This window comes from Canis lupus, chromosome X, assembly GCF_003254725.2.
Source record: "Canis lupus dingo isolate Sandy chromosome X, ASM325472v2, whole genome shotgun sequence".
NCBI classification, from domain to species: domain Eukaryota; kingdom Metazoa; phylum Chordata; class Mammalia; order Carnivora; family Canidae; genus Canis; species Canis lupus.
The window spans coordinates 31715654-31727247 of NC_064281.1; the positions used below are offsets into that span (position 1 = coordinate 31715654).

The window sequence follows — 11594 nt, forward strand, 5'->3', positions numbered from 1 at the left end:
AAAAGAGCTCAAAGACAACATAAGGTTAGAATACTTGAAGTGGTGTCCTATAGCCAAGGAAAAATTTTTCTCTGAAACATATGTTTTGCTAGAATACTATAGTCAAGTAGAGCATTAACGTTCCCTTATACAGAGTTTCAACAGGGAGGCCAGATTTCTGTCCTAGACGTTTCCAAGGCAGTCATGATGAGGCCCCAGTGACCCCGATGACATCACAATGTGAGTTGTCATAAAGCTGACTCCCAATGACCTCCAGTCACTGACCAGTGCGGCCCACAGTAAGCAGGAGTGAGCACTGGTATCCTGACGGACCAAGGCCAGTGGGATCATTGGGTTGGCCTGATCAGGACCAAACGCAGCCACCAACATGTCTGGAGAAAGAGGCCACGGGCATTCCCGTAGACCGAGGAGGCACGGCCTGTCCCGCTCTAGAAGAGCCGAACTGCAGTTCCCCGTCAGCCGCGTGGACCGCCTCCTGCGCGAGGGTCACTATGCCCACCGCTTAAGCTCGTCCACGCCTGTGTTCCTGGCCGGCATCCTAGAGTACCTGACATCCAACATCCTGGAGCTCGCGGGCCAGGAGGCCCGCAACAGCCACAAGATGCGCATCACCCCTGAGCACCTGCAGAAGGCCCTGGGCAACAACCAGTACCTGAGCCAACTCTTTGAGGAGAACACCTACTCCCAGGGGGATGGGATGGTCCAGGCCAGGAAGTGGTCAGGCCCGGGCACTGGGGCCGACAGCCGCATCTAGTCGCCAGAGCCAACAGCCTCGTCTAGTCGCCAGAGCGGCACGCAGATGAGGGGGGCCTGCTCCTCTGGGGGCACCAGCCATTAAAGGGTTGAAGCCCAGGGCCGTGCCTCTGACTAGTTTCTGTCCTTCAAGTCGGCGGGGTCTGTGAGACACCCAGGAGGAGAAATCCCGTGGGGAGCGGAGGGCAGAAGGGGTGATCAGTGTGGGAGGCTGCAGTCCAGCGTTTCAGGGAGGCGTTTCTCTGGGGACTGTTTGGGGGGAAAGGCCCTGGGGGGAGTAGCTGGCCCCAGAGGAGAGATTTCCTCACGGTCTCTGAGCAAGTCAAGGCCTGCGGACTGAGAGGTCGGCAGCGGGTGGGGGGCTTCCCAGGCATGTTGAGTTCCCAGAACCATGGTGGTAACTGGGGAGGTCTCGAAGCTCGTGACTGAGGTGCCAGGAGCTTTATTCATGAGAAGAGAACGTGTAGAAGTCAGGAGGTGATGGCAGTGCGGGTGGATGGAGAGGATGGCAGAGCAGTTGACGTGAACTTGATGGCATGAGTTTTACGTGAAGATTGAGGGGCGATGGGGAACCCATGAAGAGGTATACAGAGTGGAACGGTGCTCAGGTTGATTTCATTCACTGATACCCTGCCTCATTCCAGAAAGGGACCTAGGACAGATAATATTAGTGCTGTGATAACATTTTGTGGAGTATGTCCTTGTGTCCTCTCCTCTGGACACTGGTATGTTCATTAGTAACATCAAAGGTATTATCTGGCCTAAGACTTGCAATCCTAGAAGTTCTTAGTGGTTATTAATAATTGATTGATTGATTCGAGAGGAAGAGGAGGGAGGAGGAGAGGGAGAGAGAGAATCTTAGGCTCCACGTGGAATCTGACTCAAGGTATTATCTCACAACCTTGAGATCATGACTGGAGTCAAAATCAAGAGTCCGATACTAAACCAACTGAGCCATTCATGTGCCACTCAGATGTGTGGTAGATTTATTTCTAAATACACTCCATCATAAGCACATTAGCCTCATTCTCAGAAGAAACACCTAACCTGTCTATGGTCATATATTTGATGGAGCAATCTAGACTTATCAGTGTCTGAATGCACATTTGGAGAGATATTACTATGTTTTCTGTAAGTTCTGTCCCAAGTGGGAGACTCACAAGTACATGTAATTTTTATAAACAGTCTTGTGTGTTTTAGGTTAAAAATAGTGTCACGTCAAGTGTCCTTGTAGCCTGTACTCTTCCTGTGACTGTCCGCATTTAACATTTTCTCTTGTTCATCGAATGCTCAGGGCCCCCCCTCTGTTTCCCCTTGGTGTGTCATAGAGGGCTGCTCAGAGGTTGCCCAGGTGCCTTCAACAATGGGGTCAGAGGAGCTGGGTTGGCCATCCCAGTTCACCACTTTCTGGCCTTGTGATCCTGGACAGTCCTCTATTCTGTCTGAGCAACACTTTCCTAATGTGTGAAATGGGGATAATAAGAATTCCTCCATCATTGGATTTTTGCAAAAACATAAAGTTAATGTGTGCCTGTAAACTGCTACATAACACAGTGCCTGGCACAGAGTGTGCCCTTAACGAATAGCTGTGTGTGTCTCTCCCTTTTGGTAGACGAGATGCTTACATGTACTTCCCCAAGTGTTCCTGCACCTGGTTTTCCCATGACTGCTGGGTGCTTGGGCCACTGGCTGTGAAAGCACAGCCTGCTGAGTCCTGTGGAGACACAGAGGAGTGCTCCAATAGAGGAAGAAGCCAGAAGTATGCCTGGGAACATGGTAGGTCTCAGCCTGGTGTCTCTCCTCCCCTCTGCATGGTGACTCCCCCTCTTTCTGCCTCCTGTTATCTTTCAAAGTGTGGAGCTGTCTGTGCCTTTGCCTTCTTCACAGGAGGGTCCTGACAATAATAGGGCCAGGGTTGTGTTTAGAGCTCATTGGAATATGGGCCTGTATAAATCCAAGAAACGTTTCTTTCTCTCTAATGCCATTCAGTCAAATATTTCCAGAAACCTCCCTGTGAAGATTTCCACCGCATAATGTTGGGATTTGTTAGAGATCCAGGAGGCCTTATTGCCTCGGCCAAGTTTAACTATTACTCTTCTGTTCATCTGAGTATCAAGCAGGCCTCTCCTCAGCAGCTGCAGGTGAGATTGTCCTTCCCTGGTCACAGGTAGCACCAACATTGCTACCCCACCCCTGAAGCAGAGCATCTCTGTGTCCAGGGCATGGTGTCTCATATTCCAGTGTCCTTCAGCCAACAGCAAGTGCCTCTGGGGTGGGTAATGCCAGGGAATCAGTCATTATGCTATGATGTTGATATGTTGGTTAAGTGGCTGATTTTTATAAGCTATTGATTTTGGCTATGGCAGTGGCTTGTTTTAGTGCAAAATAATCTCCTGGGTACTTCACCAGAAGGCACAGCTAAGGAGAAATTCATTAAAGGCCAGAGATGTGAGAGTAGGTTGATAAATTATGTTGGCTTAGCAGACCTGTGTGGTCAGGTGGTCCCCTGCAGTCCACGCAGGAGTCGACACTGATGGTTACTATGACATTTGCGAGGAGCCAGGCTGCCTGGGCTCCTCAGACTATCCGAGGTCCTAGGTGGAGTTTGGAGTTTGAGACTTAATGACCTCATGAGCCCTCTGCAGCCACGGGGTCATGGGAGAATCAAACCGGGCATTACTGCCCTCCCATTTGGAAACAGTCCTTCTCCTGTGCTTGTGGGTTTCACACAAAACATGGGGTCTGTGCCAGCATAGCATGGGTGTAAATGCAGCACCTTTCTGAATCCCCCTCTTACCTGGGCACAGGAATCCCACCCTCAGGGGAGGAAGGTGGGCAGAGAGAGAGAGTCACTACCCTTGGGAATGAATGAGCCATAGATGTTTATGCATTTTGTGCATTTCAAAAATTGGGAGGTAGGTGATAGAGAGGAATGATTAGCTGTAGCTTGGGCCTGAGACAGGGGACACTATTGATGACAAGTGCCCTATTGTGAGTTGAAAATTAAAACTGGGGCAGCACCGGTGGCTCAGCGGTTTAGCACTGCCTTCGGCCCAGGGTATGATCCTGGCTTCCCGGGATCAGGTCCCACGTGGGGCTCCCTGAATGAAGCCTGCTGCCTCTGCCTGTGTCCTGCCTCTTTCTCTCTCTCTCTCTCTCTCTCTCTCTCTCTCTCTCTCTCTCTGTCTCTCATGAATAAATAAATAAAATCTTAAAAAAATATATTAAAAAAAACTAAAACTGGAGTGAATAGGGATGGTCTGGGGAGGGTGTGGCTGCCAAACCAGATCTGTGATCCAAAGCAGTATCAGGGCAGGCTAGGGTTAGACACAGATCAGTACAGGGGAAAATACGAATGTGTCAGAAGAGATTAGCCTAAGAGTTGAACTTGATAGGAACCTGCGGGGGTAATGTGGGTTTGGTGTTGGCATGAACACAAGGCCTGGACACTAACTAGGCTGGCCTCTTACTGACAACAACCTTTGCGAACAGAGGTGTTTGAAGGGTGTTAGAAAGATGAATCCTTCCATGAACATCAGTACGTCATTTCTAAACCATAAATTATAGAGAGGCAGCTCACAGGTGTAATCTGGACAGCAGATGGGTTTTCTAGTCCTACATGTGTATTTTGATAGAAAATCAGTTAGCTGCTAACATTTAATCAAGAACTTTTTACCTGAAGAAAGGAGTTGGCACAGGGTGCATTGGTGGAGGTATAGTAAACCTAGTTGAGAATGTAGCTGGAAGTGCATGGGTGCCCAATGCATGAGGTTAGGTGAAGAATCATCAGGAAGTTCATTAGTGTAGGATACGGCAACTATAGGGCATGTATCAGAAGGTCGTGTGTGTGTGGAAGGTGCAGCCATCGTAAGGCCTGATCAATTAAAAGGTGTATGGCAAGAGGGAGAACCCAGCCTCTAGGAGGATTGAGCAGGAGTTGGATGAATGGAGGAAACATCCACTTTGTGCTGGGACCTAAAAGGCTGTGCTGGTTAAAGGGAGCATCTAGCCTAGAGGAAGACTTCTAGGCTATGCGTTGGTAGGGGGAAATCAGCCTAGTGCAGTATGCAACAACAGGTACCGCCGTGGTGGGTGTAGCCAATGTAGGGGACAACCCTGCAAGAAGTCCTTGAGTGGTAGGTGGACATAACCTTGGGTGAGGCTTAACAGGAAGTGCAAAGGATGAAGGAGTATTCTAAGGATGGATTTAGTAGAGCCTAAATGGTAGATGAACCTTAGGGCCAGACATAGAAGATGGTGCGTGGAAAGAGGTAGCATGTAGTCTATGACAGGACTGGACAAGCGGTGCATGGGTAAAATAGCCATTTTAGGTGAGCAACATGTAAGACCTGTGTAAGTGGAGGATTCAGAGAGCCTGGAAAAGTATTCAGTAAGAGGTATAAGGTAGAGGGTACAGACAGGTTAAGGGAGGAGTAGACCAAGGCATGTATGGCTGGTAGGATCTTTCAGCTTAGGGGAGCATTTGGCCCAAGAGGTTTATGAGTAGTAGGCTGTGATCACTTAATAACTATTTTTGATATTCTGTAATTGATGATTTGGCATCATGAAGTCACTGAGCCATTCTAGTGGCCCAAAGTTTTTTCATCTCCATCATCCCAGTGTTATCTTGAGCATGTAATAACCTTATTCTAAACTCTCCATGTACTCACTAACTTTAATTTGTTTTGCTTCTTGCCTAGTAGGTGATGTCCTCTCATGGCTACTTCACACTGCTGTAGTAATAAAGGTCCTAATTCTACTTTATCCCTCTCTCTGCTTCTCCCTACAAGTTACCATGTGGCTTGCTGGGTCCTTCTGCCCTCTGGGGAACTTTGAGAAACTCTCCTTTGAAAGGTGATTGCCTCTTATGTCTGTTATCTTAATGTGCTCAAAGCAAATATTGGGTACATTTTAAAACAGTTGGTGCAATGAACAGGGTAGTCTGGTGACAGATGAGCTTGACATGTCTCTGGGTTTACCAAGTGAATCCAACAGGCAGCAGATACTGTGGGAAGGCACTGCTGGCTATTGGCACTTTACTGGCCACTGCATTGTATTCTGTCTGTATGGTATTGCAGTAGTTCTGCAATCTAAATAATAGCAGTGCTCAAAAAGCTTAGTCTTCTCCCAGTGGCTGTCTGGTTTAGGGTGCTGTAATCTGGGCAGTGTGGTCCCCATCTGGCTCCTTAAGTGTTTATAATGTGCCTAATCTGGGGAAGAGATCCTAGGGTAGTTGGCTATTGTCCTGTGTGAAAGTCCTTCTAAAGAAATAGGAAGTGGTTACCTATGTCCCAATATAGGTGTGTCTAATCCACTGAACCTCCACTAGGATGAAGTCTGTAGAACTACTCAACTAAAAGCAATTTCCTTCCTAGGCACATTAGTCCTCTTGTAGCAGAAAACCAACCACCTAGAGCTACCCTTACAACTGAAAAAACCTGTTGACTAGTGACGTGGTCCACTCTTTTCAAAAGACACTGTGGTTCCTTGCAAACACTTTTGTGTTGGCCACGCTCCTTTGCTATTGTCTGTCTTGTTGCTGTATTGCACTTTGTCTCTGAAGCCTGTGGGGTTATAAGAGTTCATATTCTTAGAAGCCCTTGGCACAATATTATTGAAAAAAAATGGAAGAATAAGGAGCTTCTGGTTCCAGCATCTCCAAAAACCCTTTGATGATAGACTCAGTTTAATACTTATAAAATACTACAAGAGCACTATTTATGGATCCTTAGCTCTGCAGCATATTAAAAATCAAAGCATATGCATAAATCAGGCAGTGTCACAGTTGCCTTCTTGGAGGTGGATACTGACTGTTTGTGTGTTGAGTGGGATACCTTTAGAAAGGCAGGCCAATTCTAAACCACTTCTGCAGGTATTTCTTGTAAACACCCAATGGATAAAAACTCTGAGAAATGAACGGGAAATTGAGATAAAAATTCAAAACTTCATAAGGCCAAATATACAAACCGTCTTTAGGCCTTTTTCCAGAGAGTTCAGGAAAAGAGAGCATAATGGGTTCTTTTTTTTTTTTTTTTAATATTTTTTTCTTTATTTACTTATGATAGTCACACACAGAGAGAGAGAGAGAGAGAGAGAGGCAGAGACATAGGCAGAGGGAGAAGCAGGCTCCATGCACTGGGAGCCCGACGTGGGATTCGATCCCGGGTCTCCAGGATCGCGCCCTGGGCCAAAGGCAGGCGCCAAACCGCTGCGCCACCCAGGGATCCCAGCATAATGGGTTCTAAAGGTCTTTACTACTGGCTCCAAACTCTGGCTCTTGGCCTAAGAAATGAGACAATTCATGGGAATAGCCCAGAATCCTTAAATACAGCTTTACCCAGGAATGTCCACATTCCCTGAGAGAAGTCTTCCATAGGGCTAGATTGTTCCCTATATGCCCTGGCTAGACTCACACCTTTACTCAGTACACCTACCAAACAGATGAAAGTGACACTTATGAGTCGGTTCAGAGCAGTTCCCAGACAATTGCTATGCCGAATGAGCCCCTTCCCTTACTACATTGAGTTTTTATGGCCTGGGAATGGGTTCACTGTAGCATAGCCACAGTCTTTGCTAAGGCTCCTGATAAATGGCAAATAGTAGTGGTGGCCAAAACATTATTACTCAAGATTGACATGGTTCGATGGGTTTATTGTTTTGTAGAAAACCCTGACCCTGCAGATAATGAAGTAGTTTCAAACCCAGTGTCTACCCTCCTTAACTCAGAGTCCAAGAAACTTTTCCTAAATATGGGACTGGCAGGTTATAAACCTGTCCTTCTTCTAACAGGCTCAGCCCACAAATTTAGGGAAGCCCTGGAGAGAACAAATACCCTAGTGGACTTGGAGTGAATCCCCCAACAATAAGCAGGTTTTAGTTTATCAGAACCAGCCACCGGCTGGATCCTCTAGGCATTTCCCCCCCTAGCAACCTCCTCTACCTCTGGAAAATTTCTCTTGGGGGAACTTCGATTACCTGTGGCTTCTACAGACTTCATAGCTGTGCAGCCATCTCACATATTTGGACTACTTATGAAGGCATTTCTTAATTTAGGACCTTTTCCTAATCCATAACCTGCCCCTGCTGAGGCAGTACAGAGCTTTCAACCATTATCCTCAGACAAACTTGTATATTGGCAACATAACAGACGTGAGCATCCCTCATGAAAAAATTTCAGGCCAATCTACCCTTAAACTCCAGCAATTCAAAAACTTATTAGATGTTGTAGTGAGTTTCTCCTTCATTTTTTTTTTTCTTTCTCCTTCATTTGATATGGGAAGCTCTGCTCAGCCAGAGGCTGGCATTATCAGTTCCTAGTTCAAGGAGTCCTCATGCCTCATGTCGTATTCTGACCTTTGACATGGCTGTCACCTAGCCCCTACCCCTAGAGTGATGACAACTCCCTGGATCTTGTCCCACTGCCTGGGGACAGCCGCAGAGAAACTAATCTGATGGTATATTGGAGCCTATAAAATAGCCAATTTTCCCTGGCTCTTTTAGATACTAGAAACAAGTCAGTTATTCTGGGTAACTCTTCTCTTTAAAGAAAAATAAGGTAACCTATTTAAAATGCAGGGCATATTGGATCACCCCATTCAGAGCATATTAGTCACACATGATGTTATGATTAGATTTATAAAATTAATTAAATCTACAGTCGTGGTGGCCCCTCTGTCTCTGATCTGTCTGAAATGAGGCATGGACACCATTTATGAAATTCTCTTAAATTGGAACAAACCAAAACCAGTAGCACTTGCTGTGGGACTTGGCTCAGTGTAAACCCGTGAACCCTCCACCTTCTATTATGATTGTCATTATGTCTCAATGCAGGCCACAAGACTGTATAGCTGGACACAGGCCCATTATTTCAGATCTTTTAAAAACTGATGTTTTGGTTCCTACCATGTGTTCCTTTCAGACGAGAGCTAAAGGCAGGTAAATGAGCATCTAACTAGATGATAACCATCTCCATACAGTTGTTCTGTCCATTAAGGATCTATTTCCTAACATTTTTTAGGTTATTAATGACATCCAGGATGCACCCTGTGATTTCTTTGTACAATAGAGAGGAAGGCCAGTGTATTATTGGAGTGAAGGAACTGGGTGGGTGATATGTAGAGTGTAAAGAAGCCTGCACCATTAGTGCAGTGTTGTAACTGGTTAGGGTGTAAACAGGGCAAGGGGTATGACTGACCATCTGTTGATTCAGTGGTTTATTCTGGCAGCAAATATGAATGATCGCTACCTGTGAGTCCAGTGGAGTAGCAAACAAGGGACTATGTATGAACAGAACAAAGAGGGCAAGTCATGTGCTATCAGTGCCCTGGGGGATCTTGGCAGAAGATATGATTGGGGAAAAGAAATGTAGCTTGCACAGTCATTGTGCTGTTTTAATTGGACAAAGTATGTGAATGGAGCTAAGAAAGTAGCTCATCCAGTGTATTATACAGCAGTTTGAAGAAGAGGGCTTGTGAAGAAGGCAAAGAGGAGCCCTGTTTCAGGATTATAGTGCCACCACTGGACAAAGGATGTGAATGGGGAAAGAAAAGGTCTTTCCCGGCAGCCCCGGTGGTGCAGTGGTTTGGCACCGCCTGCAGCCCATGGCATGATCCTGGAGGCCCTGGATCGAGTCCCATGTCGGGCTCTCTTCATGGAGCCTTCTTCTCCCTCTGCTTGTGTCTCTGCCTCTCTCTCTCTCTCTCTGTGTCTCTGTGAATGAATAAATAAAATCTTTAAAAAAAAATTAAAAAAGAAAAAAGAAAAGGTCTTTCCTTTCTATCCAAGGGAGTAGGTGACAAGGTAATATGACCAGTCTAACGAGGAAGACCCCTGAGGCATCAGTGCTGTAATGGCAGAATGTGAGTTGGGTGAGAGAACTAGAACATGGGATATGAATAAGGCAGGGAAGATGAGGCCTTCCCCATCATTGCAGTGATGTGCTTGGCCAGAGAATGTAGAAGGGACAAATGAAAAGGGCCTTACATCATCAATTCATTAGAGCAGCTGGACAGAGGGTATGAATGCAGCAGATAGGAGCATTTACTCCATAGATGCAGTTAGTTTCTAGACAGAGCATGTGGATGGGGCAAAGAGTAAAAGCCCTACACCAATTGTAGTGGTATAACTGGACAGATGATGTGAAAAAAGAGGAAGAACCCCACTATATCAGGGCAGTCGAGCAACTGGACAATGATGGTGATAAGTGAAAGAGGAGGATTCCCAGTTGATTCCTGCAGTGGGGGTGACATGACAAGTTTTCTGATGGGGGCCGAGATGTCAATCCCCAAATCTTATGGATATGACAAGGAAAACCTACTCCTGGATGGCAGATGTGTACCGGAAGTGAGACACATGCTCATACCATCATTATAGTGAGTCTGGACAGCAAATTTGATCATGGCAAAGAAAAGGAGCCCAGCACCATCACTATCATGGTATAAGTGACAGAAGATGTGAAAGGCACAAGGAGAATGTACTTCCTTCCCCGCACTAGTACAAAACAACAGTATAGGGCATGTTATCAGGGTCTGGAGGAACAATTCTGAATGACTGCATCAGTGCAGGAAGGTAACTGGACAGGGGATGTGACTCGGTCAAATTAGCCTGGTACCGTCAACATAGTGGTGCATGTGTACAGTTCATGTGAACCAGGCAAGAGGAGGACCCAGCACCATTTCTCAGTAAAGTTGAAAGAGGGCCCAGGGCACAAAATTCTGAGCAGTGCAGAGTGGAAGAGCCTGAACAATAAACAACACTGTGGCCTGGCCACAGATGTAAAGGGGGCAGAGGTTCAAGCCCACACCATCAGTGTAGAGGTGTAACTGCAGAGGGCATTCCAGCAGCATCAGTGTAGTGATGTCATTAAGCAAAATATTCAAATGACGCTTAGAGGGACAACTGAGTGGCCCAGGTCATGATCTTAGGGTCCTGGCAAAGAGGAAAAACTCAGGCCTTCATTACAGTGATGCATTCCTGGCATGTGAAGAGCTCAAGGGCAAGCATCCCTGCACCAGCAGTCTGATTCGGCAACTGGTTAGAAACAGTAAACTGCCCAAGCAGAAACAACCCCATATCATCAGCTGAGTTGTTAGGGATGGAAAAGGAGTAAATAGAAAGCCCACATTTCACCCAGTAAAGTATAGGGAAGTTGAACAGGACCAAGTTTTGGAGCCCTTCCCCTCAGTGCATTGGGTAAGTGGAGAGGTGATGTGAATATGGTAAAGGAAGAAACCCCACCTCAGCAGTGCAGTACTAGATGGTTGATATGAACTGGGCAAAGAATAGAACTCCAAAACATGAGTCTATGGGTATAATGACACAGAATTTAACGAGATCAATTAGCAGCATCCTCACACCACAAGTGTGGTGCTGCAACAGGAAGGGATTGTGAACTGCACACAGGAGCTGCCCTTTGTCATCCATGTGTGGTTGGGTGTATGGAGAGAGAATGGGAAAAAAGGCAAAGAGGACAATACTTCATGTCCATATATACCTGGGAGTGTAGTGCGAGTGGGATGGAGAGTAAGATTCTTCTATCCCCACTTCAGTGGTGCAAATGGAAAATTGATGAAGACAGGGCAAAGAACCTTCTGAAAGCATGGACGTGGTCACGTAAGTTGTGGGACAGTGTGTACTGGGTAAGGACTAACATCCTTATATCACTACTACAAAGCTACAAATGGAAACTAGGCAGAAACTGGGTGAAGTGGAGCCTCCCCATACCATTGGCCCAATTATGTAAGTGAAGAGGGTGTGTGAATGGGGGTCCTGGGATTGAGCCCCATATTTGGTTCCCTGCTCAGCAGGGAATCTGCTTCTGCAAAAACCTTTTGCATCTCAAT

General features: G+C 46.4%; 1 protein-coding gene across 1 annotated transcript; it reads left to right on the forward strand.

Annotated features, from left to right (window-relative positions):
- Positions 1 to 233: 233 nt before the first annotated feature.
- On the forward strand, positions 234 to 854 carry LOC112655879 (histone H2A-Bbd type 1-like). Its single transcript, XM_025441088.2, has one exon. It carries the CDS (start codon positions 368 to 370, stop codon positions 752 to 754), a length of 387 nt encoding a protein of 128 aa, XP_025296873.1. The 5' UTR covers positions 234 to 367; the 3' UTR covers positions 755 to 854.
- Positions 855 to 11594: the final 10740 nt, after the last annotated feature.